The sequence below is a fragment of the Perna viridis genome, chromosome 2, assembly GCF_037379345.1.
Source record: "Perna viridis isolate PV_CMFRI_1.1 ecotype Kerala chromosome 2, ASM3737934v1, whole genome shotgun sequence".
NCBI classification, from domain to species: Eukaryota; Metazoa; Mollusca; class Bivalvia; order Mytilida; family Mytilidae; genus Perna; species Perna viridis.
Window position 1 is genome coordinate 56287858 of NC_142446.1, and position 17404 is coordinate 56305261.

At 32.6% G+C, this 17404-nt stretch overlaps 2 protein-coding genes across 12 annotated transcripts in view; both read left to right on the top strand.

The window, feature by feature from the left end:
* LOC148626152 (protein sprint-like) overlaps nucleotides 1-8502 on the top strand; it is a 67429-nt gene extending 58927 nt beyond the window's left edge. For all 8 annotated transcript variants that reach the window (XM_088569878.1, XM_088569875.1, XM_088569880.1 and 5 more), the window contains 8 exons: nucleotides 186-301; nucleotides 1149-1224; nucleotides 2162-2293; nucleotides 2763-2817; nucleotides 3931-4130; nucleotides 4490-4613; nucleotides 4984-5058; nucleotides 5346-8502. In XM_088569878.1, the coding sequence (XP_088426004.1) occupies nucleotides 186-301; nucleotides 1149-1224; nucleotides 2162-2293; nucleotides 2763-2817; nucleotides 3931-4130; nucleotides 4490-4613; nucleotides 4984-5058; nucleotides 5346-5476 (909 nt within the window). In that variant the 3' untranslated portion in view covers nucleotides 5477-8502. The remainder of the gene's footprint in view (nucleotides 1-185; nucleotides 302-1148; nucleotides 1225-2161; nucleotides 2294-2762; nucleotides 2818-3930; nucleotides 4131-4489; nucleotides 4614-4983; nucleotides 5059-5345) is intronic.
* Nucleotides 8503-11608: 3106 nt separating this feature from the next.
* LOC148626153 (uncharacterized) overlaps nucleotides 11609-17404 on the top strand; it is a 40854-nt gene continuing 35058 nt past the window's right edge. The window contains exon 1 of one of the 4 annotated variants that reach the window (XM_088569887.1): nucleotides 11609-13045. In XM_088569887.1, coding sequence (XP_088426013.1) covers nucleotides 12752-13045 — 294 coding nt within the window. In that variant the 5' untranslated portion in view covers nucleotides 11609-12751. The remainder of the gene's footprint in view (nucleotides 13046-17404) is intronic. The other 3 variants (XM_088569886.1, XM_088569889.1, XM_088569888.1) reach the window with 3 other exon arrangements.

A 17404-nucleotide genomic window follows, 5' to 3' on the forward strand; every position in this document is an offset into this window, starting at 1 on the left:
TAGATCCCTTAGTATTTTCAAAGCCGAAAGGTCTTTGGACCAAAAAAGTCAAAATTTCACATAGCACAGGAATGTTCTCATTTTTTTATACTCTTTGAATAGTGTTGTTTTTTTGGGGTTTTTTTTGTGTTTTTTTGGGTTTTTAATTAGAATGAATAGATCTATTGAGTTTTGAACTTTTTCAGCTTCATGCCAATGAGATTTTGAACATTGATGGCATCATAGAAAAGGCTCTACATGTATGTGTTTTGAGACCACTGAAACATCACATGTACAGATTGTTTGTAGAGGAATACACCAAGTAAGATATAATAACTTACTATAATACTTGTACTTAAAAGAATGGTATCTTATATAAAAGTATGTGTTCTGGATCTAATACTAATGCAAAAGGATGGGATCAATAAGGCTTTCATTTGGCCCAAATGATTTATTGAAAATGAAACATGATAAGCCAACTACAGTCCTTGTACCAATCCGTGCAACGATTTGACGGATCAATGACCGTTGACTGATTGATCGCTGACGTATCGATGACCAGTGACCAATCTGATCGCAGTTTTGTTATGTACAATGACATAACATATGTTTTAAATAAAAGTAAAAATTGATGTTTAAATGTATTGCGTTATGTAAATGTGTGCAAAATTGACAAAGAAAACAACAAAAACCCTATAATACATTGACCGCTCTGTGGTCACGTGATGCGATCACCAATTTAATGGATCGGTTTGACAGATCGATGACTGACCGGAAACTGATCGGTGATCGATGACCGATCGCAATTTTTGTTGCACGGATCAGTTCAGGTACTGTACATTATTACTGAAGCTATCCAAATATAAATCACTCAAATCATATTTTCTAAAATATACACTGTCCCACAACCTACAAAAAAGTAATAAGGGTAATTTTGCTTTATTTTAGCCCATATATTTCTTAATTTTCTTTTTGGTTGTATGCAAACAACAGAAAGACAATTTAAGAAGCAAAAGAAAGTAGCAAGATAGTCAATTTGACAAAATTCTTTTGTATAGTTTGGATGAGGTTACTATTATTTGATACAAAGTTTGCCGTGATCCCATTCTATGAGTACTCTGACATTTGCATGCGTACATTTTGAAAGGACTTGTGTTTTATCTTTGTAGAAATGAAAGTTTACCTTCACTGTCTAGAAATATTAAATACGCAAGAAGTAAAACTCCAGTAGAGATAGGGTTGAGGGTGAGTAATCTGATCTTACAAATGTATACCAAAAGTAGGATGTTACTTTTGGATGTATGTTCTTACTGAACATGAAAGGCCTGATTTTGCCTAGCACCATTTTGATGTATGTTCAGGGGTTCAAATTAATGTGGGTCCAAGTCCTGTTGACTCAGTTTGTGACCTAGGAACTTCTTAATTATGTGTGCATAGGTTCTGTACCTTCAGTCCTTTTCAGTGACATTTTAGACAAGACTTTCCACCTTCATCAATGGGCCATAACTTGAAAAGGTCCATCAATGGCCCATAACTTGAAAAGGTCCAGCACCTTTCACTCTTGAAAAATAATTGACCCCCCAGATATCTTTCACTGTACAGTCAGAACGTTTTGTATTTATATTTCTCTTTCCCTCTGTAAGATTTTTATACGTTCAAAGTAGTGTTTTATGTATCACCATCTAGTTACATAAAAGTTAGCATTTATATTTTTATTAGTCTTAGCAGTGACTAAAATAGAGTTATCTCCCATTTTATTTGTGTTTAAAGTTTTTAATTGTGTATTAAACTATTCTTCAAGTAAGAATAATTAATAAGTGAACAAAAGCCATGTTTAAATGTAAATGATAATAGCAATAATAATAAACTTTATTTCAAGATTGTAAGTAACACAGTTAGTTTACATGAACTAATCTTCCCTGAGGCCCTCATGCAGCACAAATGGAGTCAGAAATTATAAACACCTAAGTCTGTTTACAAACATGACAAAATAATACAAAAAAAAACAAACAAACAAAACAAAACAAAAGTAACTAATACAAATATGTATTATTGTTAAAAAGGAATTCCGGTACATACAAATAAAACGTAAAATATATAAAGAATATTTTCAGTTTCATGTACTTGAAATTTATAATTATCCTGTTTAAATAATGATTGTAAATGTTATAATATTTTATAGAGCAATACTTCAGTGCCATCAAGCTCACAGATGGAGACCATTAGATTCCATCTCAATAAGATGCAGAAAGCTTACTCTCCATTGAAGAAACTAGAACATCTCTTGAAAGCTACACAGTTCATTTATCAGTGTGTAAGTAAAACTCAGAGTTTAACTTAAATTAAGTTTTTAAAAATTTGAAAAGGAAGAAGATGTTCTGAGGACATTTCTGTTCAAATTTGTTTGGGGGAAATTTTTGTATATTCATATTAAATATTTATTTCATTGCTTCAAACTCTTCCTTATATGGAGTTTCTGTGACACTTACTAGTATAAGACGTTAAACTTAAGCTTACTTAAGTCTGGGCCATCTGCAGATTTTGGCAAAGGGGTTTCAGGGGAGGGTCTTGGAGGGGCAACCCCCTCCTAGATGTTAGATGATTTTTTTTTAAAATGGAACAGCTTTGTGCACTTTTAGTGCTCTCTGAACCAGTTTTATTTTCAGCTTGATATTTTGTAAATTACAAAAAGAAGGGGGGTGTCTCCACACCTAATACAAACAACCCTCTTTTACAGCTATGAAAGTACATGTATTTACTAATTTCATTAATGTATATTACAGTTGAATGGTAACAATGAAGATACTGGACAAGTGCCTATTCCTGTTGGTGCTGATGGTAGGTGATAAATATCCTTTTGAATATAATAATACAGGGTTATTGCATTTATAGTTTTTATAACCTAGCTTGGTACTATGACTTTGTTAATGTAGATTGGTCCGTACTCTGGGATTCAAATAATTCCAAAATAAATAACATTTTGAATACCAATCAATTTTTGATATTTTGACTACCAACCCTTGGTAATTTAATTATAAGGAAAGTTTCTAATTTTTGAACAGGAAATATTTGGACCAGATTACACTTTTTAACAACCACTTCTCGATTTAGAAGTGTAAACTGCAGCAAACCAGGTTATTTCATATAACCTGTTAAACAATTAGAATCTTTCTAAAATACTGGTGAATATTGTCCGAAGCAGATGTTCTATTGCATTTAAGCTTGCAAGTGCAATATTATATTTACGATGGACAATATTCACCAATATAAATACAATAATCCTTTTGTTATATAGAAGGAATACTTCAGACATCTTAATGTGCTTATGAAGATACAATGCCTTCCTTAACAAAACTATTTAATGTTATGGACCAAAACTTAATGATTGAAGTACTTCAATATACATCTCATTTGCAATTTATTCCCATCCAATATTCATTTCAAAATTACCATTAATTGACATACACCTCATGTATTCGATATCCATCAGGCAGTTTCAACAACAAATAAAATGCATTTTGTGTCAACACTTGACAACAATGCTATATTATCAGAGTTATTTTCGAAGCAGTTGTTACAATTGTAGATCTAGGGTAAGGGACATAACTCTTGAAATCAAAGATATGCTTGTGTCAAATTCAACTTCACCAAAGCCTATCAAGCTTCCATTTGAAACAAAATGATTAGTTCTTGTAAACCAATTGTGTTACCCTCTCAAAATAAAGTCTATTATTATTATTATTATTATTATTATTATTATTATTAATGAAATCAGTCCAAGTTACTTTGATGCTTACATGACATTGATGTAAAATGCTGAATACGAATGAATACATTCCAATGATTTGTTAGAGTTGTGTCCCTTATCTTAGGCCTACTTAAATTGCTAATATATTTGTAGTTTTTTTTTTGTTTTTTTTTTTGTTTAAAAGTTTATATTTATCATTTCAGACTTCCTACCGATGTTAATTTATGTAGTGGTGCATTGTGGTATAGTAGCAGCTGAGATAGAGGCAGATTACATGTGGGACCTGATTAACCCAGCTGTGATGAACACAGAAGGGGGTTATTACCTTACATCCCTAAATAGTGCTGTCCTTGTTCTCAAAAACTTCAAAGATATGCAAGAGGCTAAGACTACACAACATGAGGTATGATTAAAACTTCTCAGTAGATCAGGGCTTGTACTAAAGTATTCCACTTGTTTTAGAATGGCAGAACAGAAATGTTTTAAGGACAAGTTTAAGTATGCTGTGGTAGAACAAAATTCATAATTTATTTTTCAACTTCAAAAACTTAAACTTTTCAGATGGCACAACAATAATAATTGTATTTGTAAACTTGACCACCCATGCCATAGTGAAAAAAAAATGCTAGGCTCTCTAGTAATAAAATTTGGAAAATATTCTTTTATGAGCTCCCCTCATTTTAATGTTGTGTAGGGTTTTTTTATACTTTAAGCGTTCATTCAGTGTTATTGCAATGCTTACCAGTATTAATTATTCTTTAGAGTCGTCTGCCTAGTATAAGTGACATGCAAGGTTTCCTGAAGATTGCCATACCAGATGAGCTCAGAGATTCTATTATATGGAAGACACTTCCAGTCAGACCTAATATGAACACAAAAGATGTCTGTAAGTTTTGGAATTTTTTTTTAAAGCAAGTCAAAATCAACATTTTTATGTGATACCATTTTATAAGTTGTGTCTGACCATCCCCCAACAGTTTTTAGATGAGAACAAAACAATGATTTTTTTTAACTATGCAGTACAGGTTTAGATCAATTTTCAGCAAAATCCAAAGTGTAGTTTTTGAGTCAGACCAATTTTAACATTTTGCATACTCCTTTTTAATTATTACATGGCTTGACATCACTTGTTGTTCCATTAATGCCCTGTTATTTTGTCTTTTGTCAAGTATCCATAAAATGTTTGATTACTGAAAATTGTCAAGAGTTGTTCCCCTTGATCAGTAAATGTTTACTCCTGTTTTGTATATTTCTAGGTTCCATGATTGCTCACAAGTTCAAGATTACAAATCCCCAAGATTATGGACTATATTATTTAGTCAAAGGAAAGGGTATGTATTGCATAAAATAACCATTTTTCACAAATTGGTACACATATACATCTAAAATGATTGATTGAAAATTTATAAACAAAATGACAATGAATTTATTTATTACATGTCTGTCTTTTGGACTGTCTTACAATGGTATAAGACAGTCTGTCTGTCTGTCTGGCTGTCTGGCTGTCTGTCTGTAGGCAAGTGTTGTTTGCAAATTCTTTATTTCTATTGGTTGTACTACAGAATCAGGGATGTGATACATTTATTTGTACATAAATAATTTACATTTTCTTTGACAGAATCAAAATTGAATGACACTGATCGCCCACAAGTAGTAAAGGCAAGAGTTATCACCGGTAATCAGGACTGTATATTTGCCTATAAGAGAACAGCTGCCAACATTGCCTGGCCATTATCCATGAAAAGATGAATATAAGAGAAGGGCTGTCATGTTACCTGGCCTTTATCAATGAAAGATGAATGGAAGAGAACATCTGTCACATTGCCTGGCCTTTATCAAAGAAAGATGAATGGAAGAGAACATCTGTCACATTGCCTGTCCTTTATCAAAGAAAGATGAATGGAAGAGAACATCTGTCACATTGCCTGGCCTTTATCAAAGAAAGATGAATGATTGACAAATTACACAGAAACTGGATGAATTTGATACAGCAGTATTGAACATTACAACAATTAGGGGGTTATACTCATATTTTTGTCAACGATGTAAACACCTTTTGATTTACATCAAAACTTAAATTTTACACAACGATTGGGGACCCAGGTTGGGTTTCCAGGGTTTGGAAAATTTTGAGAAAAATCAGCCTTGAAAATCTCTTGATCGGACTCTGCACAAGGCAGTATTTATTTGTCTATATACTTGTTAATTGTATTTGTAAAATATGAATTTTTTAATTTGATACAAATTAAGGGTTGTTTTGTTAAAGGATGCAATTCATTTTTATTTGTGAATTGACACAATGTTGTTGACATTCAATTTAAAATATTTTACATTCAGTGACAATTTTTTTTATTAAAATTTTGGTTGTGTAAAAAGTCAGCATTTTTTTTTAAACTTCATAGAAAGTTGTAAAATTTTACTCATGACATTTAATCAAGTTTCCAGCAGGCACTCAAGGTTTAATCAAAGTTGAATCAACGTTGAATTAAGGTTGAGACGTTGATCAACAATGATTCAATGTTGAAAGTCAACATTGATTCAACATTGAATCAACGTTGATGGCTGCTGGGTTGGCATTGCAATTTGTAGATTGTTGTGTTTAGTAATGGTTTCCTACATTTTGATGCTGCTATGATGGTATTTTAACAATCAGCATTACTTTGGTGCTTACGATGATCATGTGATTTGTCATGTTATCCATTATTGTACAGAAGTTTTTTTGATGAGTCAGCATTGTTGTGCCATGTTAATGTGCCATAAAGTATTTGGACAGAAATTCCAATTGCAGTTAGTATTGTCACTGATGTGTTGACAGTGTGAACTACACATATGCAATTCATACGATTTTCATGTGAAATTTATTCACATGATTTTTATGTGAAAACTTCATGTGAAGGCTCAGTTCACACAAAATTTCATGTGAAGTTTTTCACAAAATTTATTCACATGATTTTGATGTGAAAACTTTGTGTGAAATTCCTGTGAAGGCTCATTCACATAAAATTTCATGTGAAGTCTTTCACAAAATTTCTTTGCTTGATTCAGGTGAAAATCATGTGAGGATATTTTTGCCTTGTAACGTTGTCCATTTACTTCATTCTTGTTCATTGGATTGTTCTGTTGACCCCCATTTAATTATAAATTTACTGAAACTCTGCCAAGTAATGGCAATTGATGTCCATTTATAGTTCTTTGTTGAAGTTTTTTAGTATAAGTAATTCTGAAAGTACTTTTAGACTTATTCCCTAGGTGCCTTTGAATTTTAAGACTTTAGATTCAATGTTATTTGTTTTTTTTCATACCTGGTGAAAGAATCATTACAAAGAAAAGTGCAATGTTTGTAATATCTATAAGAAATGAAAAAGATAGTCAACTGAAGAAATATGGCAGTATTGGTTATTGTGAATGAAAAAAAAATTTCTACTGGAACTGAGATTTTTTAGTATCACTAGAATTGAAATGACATTTATTTGTACATCATAAAATGTTTAAACTAATATTAGAAATGCAGTACATGTTAAGACTTAGCAATATTTTGTTTGTAACAGTGTAACTGTGCTAATTCTCACCATGATCAAAATGAGAGAGATATCTTTTGTATTATGGATTAAGATTTGTGTCTTTTAGGACATTTGGTGAATGATTTGAAGTTGCATATAAAAAAGCTTAGTGTGAAAGATGCTTCTGGTTTGTTACAGTTCATTCTACTTATGATTAGACTCAGTAGACACAGTATGTTTATTATTTTAATCATGACTATCAGTACTAATCATGATTACACTCATTAGTTACATTAGGTTTAGTTTTTAATCATGATTAGACTGTCAGTAGTTACAGTATGTTTATTTTAATCATAATTAGACTCAGCAGTTACATTATGTTTAGTTTTTAATCATGTTTAGACTGCCAGTAGTCACAGTATGTTTAGTTTTTAATCATGATTAGACTGTCATGAGAACAGTATAAAAAATAAGTTTTAAGCCTGAAAGAATTCTGCTTGTTATGTTAGCTGATTTAGCTTAATGGAAATGATATACTTTTCCACATTACAATCAAACTATTAGTTAATAATTGTGATTATGCTTTTTGCAAGAATAAATGTGCTTTTATGGTAGTTTGGTTGGGAGTTTGAATGCATTAAACTAATTCTATATCCTAGTTTAAATCTATTTGATTCAGAGAATTTGTTTATTACTTTGAAGTTATTATCTAAAGTTTTTCTGTAAGTTGTGGTGCTGAGTGCTACATGTCATTATCTTCTCTAATAGATCGTTTTAAGCTAACTAAACCATGAAAGTTACTTTGGTTTTTTTTTGGTACTGAAGAAGTACAGGTTACCCACATGAATAAAATATCTTATGTATCTGTTTCATTTGAACTTAAGAAATAAGCATCTTCTTTAATTAGTGTATACTGTAAATTCAAAAATTATTGCAAGCTTTTTATTATTGCAAAAATATGATTGAATAAAAAAATTGCAATAATTAAGTTCAAATTCAGGAAATTGTAATAGTAATACAACAAATGTAAAAAATTTTCTCAAAATGATGAAATTGCTATAGTTAATGCATGCATGCAATGATTTCTGAATTTGCAATAATGCCGTCAGCAGCATTGTACTCCCAGCCATACTAGTGTTTGAGTGAGTTAAGCAGTAATGTGATTTTGTTGTATGTGATGTTATGATAAGGTTGTGTTGTTCTATTCCATCAATTTTATGTTTAAGATAATTTGTTATGGCACAGTTGATGCTAAATAAAATTATGAGCTGAAAATGTTCTCTTGTATTTTATATCCCAACTCAGTGAGTGGCTGGTATTATTTGAATCACCTTGCCTGTCTGTCCATCTGATTCTTCATAATTGTCTTAAGGAGGTAGACCTAGGGTAAGGGCCATAACTCTTGAAATCAGTGATATGTTTGTGTCATATTCAATTTCACCAAAGGCCTATCAAGTTTCAATTTGAAACAAATGAAATCAATCCAAGTTACATTAATGCTTACATGAAATTGATATAAAATGGTGAATACAAAAGTCCCAGTGATTTGTGAGAGTTGTGTCCCTTACCCTAGGTCTACTTCCTTAATTCCCAATGGATGGATTCATTTCAAATTGTATAGATGAAACATACTTTGTTAGCCATTTCAATTGCTGTCCAATATCAACTTCCTTTTAAGATAAAGGTATATTTGGCACAACTATGTATGCAACTTTGTGCTAACTTTACTCAGCTAGATTGTGCCTGTCATGCTTGTTTTTGAGGATTTAAATTAAGCCTTTATGGTGTAAAATCACAATTTCAAGTAACCTTTGCTTAAAGTTTTGTTCCAAAAGTGGTCATTTTCTGATTTTTTCAATAAAACAATTGGCATACCTTTAATGCCTTCAAAACTAAATGGTTAGGTGGAAGTAGATAGGTGCTTAGTATAGTAAAACCTTGTGACTTTCCAAGGGAGAGCAAAATGATGGTCACATACAACATGTGATCTTTATATACAGGTTAATTTTACTTTGGAGCACTAAATAGGGATACTTTAATCATAGTCTTTATTTTAAGACAAGTTATTTAGATTGTATATTTATTCTGAAAAGTAGGCATATTTTTGGCCTTCAGTTCTAGCCTCTAAAATTTGAGTCTATATCTTTTCCTAGGTGTTCAATATTACCTCTGGTAATACACACGTTTAGACAAGACCAAGTTTGCCCATACTATCTAAACCATAAAAAAAGCATCTTCAGGACTATTATGTTTGTCTGAACTTCATAGGTAGATCCAAGGAGGGCCCCCTTATCGGTTTGCAAAAATGAAAATCGCGTATTTCTTTTGTAAATGTTTGCATTAAAATGTGTTTATCAAGGATTTTTTGGGCCCCGTAAGTGATTCTCTGGATCTTCCACTGTTATTCTTGTATATGCAGTTGTGATTGGTCCTAGAAATACTGTTTGTAATAATTTACCTGAAGGTGTTAATGGACATCTGCCCAAAAAAAGTTTAAAACAAGCACAGTGAACCCTCTCTAAACCAAACCTCTTCTTAAAATAGGCTTCAAAATTGGTTCAGTTAGGACACGTGCGGTAATTGAAGGTTAAACATTCATTTATATTGATTTAAACACTTTAAAAAGTGTCTGCTTTTTGGACAGGCTTCCGGATTAGACAGGTTTCAGTGTATTATGTTTTTAACCTTTTTCCTCATGTGGGCAGACAATAGCAGTGTTTAAATTCCAGGATTTATCTACATGTATGTCAATGTAAAATGGTATATATATATATAAGTTCTAACTTCGTTGGGAATTTTTCAGCTTACGTTATCTTTCCTGTATCAATTTGATCCGATGGAGCAGTATAGCGAATAGGGTCTTCACATTCTGAGACGTTTATATATAAATGGCATAATATCCTATTGAAACCGGTGTGGTTAATGGTTTCAAGTAGCAGTCTCTAAAAAAATCATGCAAGTCAAAAACCCACCCAATTCACGTTATTTCTAATCCAGAACAGTTACAGACCACATAACCAGTCTTGTTGCATTATTGGATTGTTGCAATTGTATACAAATGTAGATTCATTTGTTCAAGGAGTTAAATACATTTATCTCCTTGATTTTTTTTTAAAGAGTTATCGTTCTTGATGTGGTGATTTATTAAAAAAAAATACATATATATCTGGATACAAAGATAATGATTACATAAAAATACATTGTTTATTGGGTCGGTTTTTCTACACTATGAATCTACGACAGGCAGTGTCTAAATTTTATATGGATTGGTACTTAAAATTTTGATCTCTTGATAGAATTTCAAAGAAGAATTTGACTTCATTGTTGACTAATGCTTATTATTTGATTTATCTTCACATTCTATAATATGCCCTAATGTTGTCAGAGATATAACTCCTTTGAAGCAATACATTGTTCTTTTATGGTTAAAATCATAGCTATTATCATTACATCTTAATGTTGGTAATTTTGTACAGGAAGGTAACAATTGATGTTTATAGTATTGAATTGCTGCACTTACATGTAAGATTTTCCCGGTCACCTTGGTGATTGGTTTCCAAGCAGTAATGAGGGGGGTAAGAGGGTGTCCCTAGGTACACTGTACAATGATTATAAATTTTAATATATTGCCATATTAGTTTTATTTGAAATTTAAATAAACATAATAAAAAACATTATATTACACGAATATCCTTGTTTAATTCAAACGAATTGTGGACAACTGAATAACGTCGTTGCTTTAAAAAGAGACACAAATGACAAAGGCGGTTTCTGCAGGAGACATCTTATGCTGAAAAAGTTTGGGTGATTATATAGAAATAAAACTTGAAATCACTACAGCGGCTCACTTATACCATTCCTCCCTTTTTCAGAACTTCTGGATCCACCACTGAATGATGATAAAATTATAAAATTATGTTTATAACTAATATTGTAGACACACCGTAAGACAGATACACAAAATAGCCGCAGCCGATATTCAACATTTTAATTTTTGTTCACCTTGGACACAATGGCAATTAAACTATTGACTTTCTGTATTTACTTCGTTAGTAGTCCATTTAAGGTAACTAATGTTTACCCCTCTAACTACTTCTCCTTGTAGATGGACAAAATTATCAATAGTTCAATAGAACCTGCAGGCATTAAATTTCTGCAGCCAATAAAAACCCTCTTCTCGATCAATATCACCCATATTTTAGCACCTTAGGAGATAAACATCTGTATACTAAACCTTCGGATTCTGTGTTTATAATGTCTTTGTTTGGTAAACAGTAGAAAATATTTGGCCGTGGTTTGAAAACGGCTTAATCTTCGACTTAAAAATAGACGAGCTATTATAGTTTGCGTTATTACATAGTCATATCTGAGGGATGATCGGCAAGTTATTTGAGTGTATCAATTCAACACCTGTATTTAAAATCAATGGTGGAACCGCTAGCTGATGCGTTGAACAAAGAAGTTATATTGGAGCTGAGCCTGGGAAACCTTGGTAAAACACTGAAAAGTTTCGATATTTCGCTTTGTGAGGAATAATTCACGAATGTGGCATCGATGGCGATTGATACACTAAGGATATGGAAGGTGATGCTTCAATTCATCGTGCAAACTCAGGAGGTTGCATCCTATGATTCAGTCTTGTTCTGGTCATCTCTTTCCAGATGATTCAATGGTTTATACTAAGTAAGTCACTGCTTTCATGAAAATGTTGACCAGAGAATATGACCTTTAGTACCTAGATTTCTCACAAGATTCAATTATCGTATGAGTGCTGATAAAGCCGTATGGAAAATCAAATTACAATCTAATCGACAAATAAGATAGTTACTTCAAACAAATGCGGTTTGAAATAGTAATAAAACATAAATAATATGACGGTTATTTAAAACTTGAAAACAAACTACAGCATTGTGTTATATACATATTTACTGGAGTGAAGCCATATATTGTAACTAAACATTTTACTACCTTACTACGTTAACCCGCCTTTCATACCAATCGGAAAGGAGGATTAAAAGCCGGGGTGATTTTAACGATAAAATATGATAATATTTACATTCTTGCTCGAAGATTATTTAGCATAATTTGTTTATTAAATATGATATATGAGGGGAACATGGTTGTAAGAATAGAGACCGTGGTTTAATTATGAATTTTCTATATGTGAAAACGCAATTTTTCAAAGTATGGCAGGTATGTGAATGAAGCGGATTATTTTTCTTTCCAATGGTAATCCTTGTTTTTACAGAATATTTGTGGTTAAAAGGCAGGATTAATTGGTATATATGTAATTAATATAATTATGGCATTTTGTGATGGACCATTGTGTTCGTTTGTGGATGTATGCGCCAATAAAGCCAACTTAAAATTAATTGTTATAGATAGATATGTATGTACAAATGCAATCATTTGAACCCAGTTGCGTGATTTGAATTTTTTGTTGATAAAAACCTGTGGAAAAGGATACATTTAATTAAAGGATAGTAGAAACGAAGAAGCATGGACTGGATTGAATAATAACGACATGCCAAGCATTATAAAAAAGCTCTCTGGTAGAGGTGCATCCTCAAACAAACCAATTGAGCTGTTGTCTCCAAAACCATTCGTGCCTCCACGTCCTTTGACTAATGGGAACATTAACCACGAGATTCACAAAGAACTTGAAGCTGCCGCATCAAAGGACAATTTATCTCCAAAATGGAAGGTATTTAGAACGGCTAATAAGCAACAGAAAACGGTCCGAGCGCCTCGTCTTCGATATAACAGAACTCCAGTGAGACAGACAGTTGGAGGAGAATGGGCACTCCGACAATGCGAGGTAAGCACACGCGTTCAAATTAACAAATCCATTGAAAACGTTGCAAGACACAATGAAACGCTGAATTCAATGCGTATAAAAAAATGTTTTCGACTTGGACCTGTAAATACAAAGATCAAGACATTATGCACACTTTATATATATTGATAAAATGGGGAGGTTCCAGGCTATCACTTTCCTAATTTTGCCCCAATGCCCCAAAACATTGCCAACAAATAATTGCACAAAATTAACAAAAAGTTCTAACGAAAGGGGGGTATTGCAAACCCTGGCCCTCCCTAATCCGCAACTGAGCCTGTCTTCGTCCATGAAAATTTACAGGAATTTTATTTCCGACTAGAGTGTCAATTCATTTTTGCGCTACTTTTTAAAAAGTCTTTAATGCGAAATTCTGCTCTGAATTAAAGAAATACTTTAACACCTGCTCTTTAAATAAGTCAGTCAATCAAGAAATCCGTAAGGCAGAAAGTCAAACACAATTTCAAGCTCTATGAGCAAAAGTTCATATTCAGTGATCGGAATGATATGATAAATAGATAATATAGATAAGGCTTTTCAATAATCCCACACCGTGACTACAACATATTTTAATTTCATAAGCCTTGGAATGGAAATAGTTATAGACAAAAGAGTGGAAGACAATCTACATTCTTTTAACCCATCTGATCTTTGGTTTAGTTCTTCAAAATTAAAAACACATAGGACTGTCTAAATACTCGAGATCTTAGTACAGGTAAAACAACGGCAAGTCCAAAAGTTGCAGATTACTGAAAGTTGTAGCGCCTACCTTTCCGCCCATCCTACAAGTTTTGCAACATATTACAGTACTGAAGTTAGAATTGAATTTCAGTGGCGGATCCAAAGTGGGTGCTGGGGGTTGGCACCCCTTTTTATTGGAAACTTGTCATTTTCATGAGTGAAAATGACAAAAAAGGCAAAAAAATGTCCTAGCACCCCTTTCTGAGGAACCCCAGCTGGCATCCCCAACCCACCCCCTTTTCAAAGTGTCTGGATCCACCCTTGAATTTGTTAATTAATCTATGGCTTTAAATATGTTTCCTCGAGTTCCTATTAAAAAAGAGTTGTCACCGTCTTCTTTATTTGAAATTGCCTCTTAATTTTGAAACAGAAATGAGTTTTAAACGATTCAAATTTTATTTTCTCAAGACCCCTAACCAAAGGTATTTGAACAATTACAACTGAACATAAATCAACATAATATAACAAAATAGATTATGCAATGATACATGAAGATACTTTACGTTTAAACCTCAGTCATTTTATGTTACCGTCCCATTCCGTAACAATCCTCTTTTGCATATTTCAATATATTTCCATTCCCTCTCCGATTAACCATCATAGCTATAGGTGAACACAAAATTTTCAGAAAATGGGTTTGCCACAACATTTAACACGGCAAGGCAACTGGGCTGTTTCTGATATTAAAACGGTTGATGGTCATTACGATGTACATGCCTAGTACTTTTATGTTACCATCCCCTACCGTAACAATTCTCTGCACATTTCAGTCGGTTTCCATCCCCTTTCCTAAACCTCCCCGGTTTTACTATTTATTTCCGAAACTCTGTTGGATGGGTTTGCCACAACAATTAACGCGGAAAGTCAACAGAACTTTTTTTGATAGTATTGAAATGCGGGTATTTATCCATTTGAACACCAGTCCAGGTAATCATTACGAAAGTCTTGCAATTAGGGGTAACATTAACCGCCCCCATGTTTGGGTGAATACTACCCCTATTTTTGTAAGGGGTGGGGGTACAGATTTTTGAAAATGGAATGTTTGGTACATGTTAAATTTTAGTTTCAAGTTCGAGCATTTTCATTGTACCTTTATTTTTCCTTCATTTTCAAAAAGTTACAGACCTTGAAATATTTGTTTGAGTCTATTATTAAGAAAGGGAATCATTTGGTTTTCATTTTTTGCAAAACTTTTCTAATTTACATAAATATGATGATTGTATAAATTTTCAAAAGTAATGGGGAAATGACTCACTAACTGATGGGTATTAACTCAAATGAGGAGTTACCCCTCTTTCTATGACATTAAATTTTTTTCCCAGCCTGTTTTGCCGCAATAGAAGAGGGAGGTTTAGTACACAGTAAAACCTAGATTTAACCCACCATTTCATTTGGATTGCCTGTACGCCCGGTACGTCAGTCCTTGGATCCGCGCCTGGGAAAAATGATGATGCTGGCTCATGTAAGGGTCTAATCACATGGTTTTGGTTACTATGCAAGACATCCTTCTCTCCTGTTTAAGCATGATGTGTCATGAGATTTTTTTTTAATAAAATGGAGGTTTAACTCCCCCTCCCCCAAACTCCCCCCTTGAATCCCCAACTGAATATAAAATGGTTAGTCTGATGTATAAATACTCATAATGATGTTTATCTCACTTTCACAAATTAAATTTTGATTAGAATGATTAGGCATAATCATCATATAATCATATTACAGCAGGGACATCAATTAATTAAAAAATATTAAACAAAAAATACAATAATAAACCAAGTGCCACTTAATAGAATATAAGTGCCATTTTGACTATATTAGGAGCCACTTTAACCATGTGCCATTTTAACTATTTACATAGGTGCCATTTTGACCAAGTGCCATTCTAACTAGCACCCTTTTGGTGTACTGTTAAACGAACAACTACTAAACAAAACTTTCAATAAAAGATGAATAAAATAAAGTTTTCATTCAAATGAAAAGAGTATCACTAATGGTTAAAAAGTAAAAATATATAAAACCATACATGTATGTCATATGATTATATGAAGAATACATTGTAATTTAATGTTTTGGTTCATCACATGACCACCTCTATGGTCACAGTGTGCTGTGCTCTACTTGAATGCAGAAGGTCATGGTGGAGTCACACCAAAGACTTAAGCACAATGAAATTTGAGGGGATGGAATAGATCTGGTTGGTTTGGAGTAAGAATAATGTGGCCGGGTTGGGTGGCATGCCTACCTGCGAGCTGTTGCTTCTGTGAGATTAGTTAGCACAATAAAGTTTTGGCTCAATGTGTCAGACTAGTACAAAGCAGGATTTGCCAAGCATTCTAGTCCAGAAATGCTTGAAATACCTGCTCTAGGACAGTAAACCATAATCAATCTATCAATCAGATGGATTGCATTTGTCAGAATTTTGATTTTTTTCCCTACCAGAAACAATTAAGGGGATATAGAGAAACCAGGCATTTGTCCTATATTGTATGCACTCTAGCAATTCCATTTATTTGCGGATTTTGATCAAACTGATATGGATTTTGTGGTTTTGTGGCCTCTGGCTGAGAATGAATTTTAGTGCCATACCACCATTTTTGGTAGAGTAATTGCCCTTTGTTAATGAGATTGGAATATTGGAATGCTGTACTGTTATTATTTTTTTACAATACTATTTGATATTTATTATAACTAATTGAAAACGTAATTGAAAAAAAAACAATCTGCACTCCTTTAATTATGGTAGATTGATCGCATTATATCTAATCATATTTGGCTGAATTCATTTATTGAATTTGGCTTTATGTTTTCAAAATATGATATCACTTTGTAGGATTAGTTTTTGCTTTCTTTGATTGTTCCAAGAATTGTTTCATCAAGCATGCATTATGAATATGAAATTTTAAAGCTTGGTATAAAAAAAAGTTAAAAGGGGAAAGCCTTGAATGCATGCTTTTGTGTGCATTTGAAAACAAAATTTTTAATTTAACTTTACAAAGGAGAGGACTTGCAAGCATGCATTTATGAATGTATTTTTTCTAATTTGGATATAAAAATGTTCAAAGGGAAAGCCTTGAATGGACGTTATTTTGAGCATATGAAAATAAAATTTTCTATTAGACTGTACAAAGGAGAGGAATTGACTTTGCATCCTTGCAAAAGATTATGTATTTTAAACCTCAATATTATAAGTATTCTGTAGTAGATTGTACAACCCAATTACACTTCGATAAGTTTATACATTCTAAGAATAGGGCAGTGTGTGAAACATGGTATCAGGAAAAAAAACACCAATTGGAAAGTTTAATTAGACTATTTGCACCATCAGAATCAGTAAAAAAAACAGATTTTCCATATCGCTTTGGTAAATTGAGTTATAATTATATTGAAATAAACTGAAAATGAAAATTTCAAGGGCAGATAACTCTGTCAAAAACCAGATTTTTATAACATTTTGTTGAAAAATTTCTGAGCCAGTCCAGTGATTCAGATATCAAATAATTGTCTTCTGAAATAAAGCCATAGAGGAAGCATACTTGAGTGAAATTATATTGTCAGATCGGTGTGATTTGACATGCATGTTTCAAATTCTTCCCATTTTGCCTG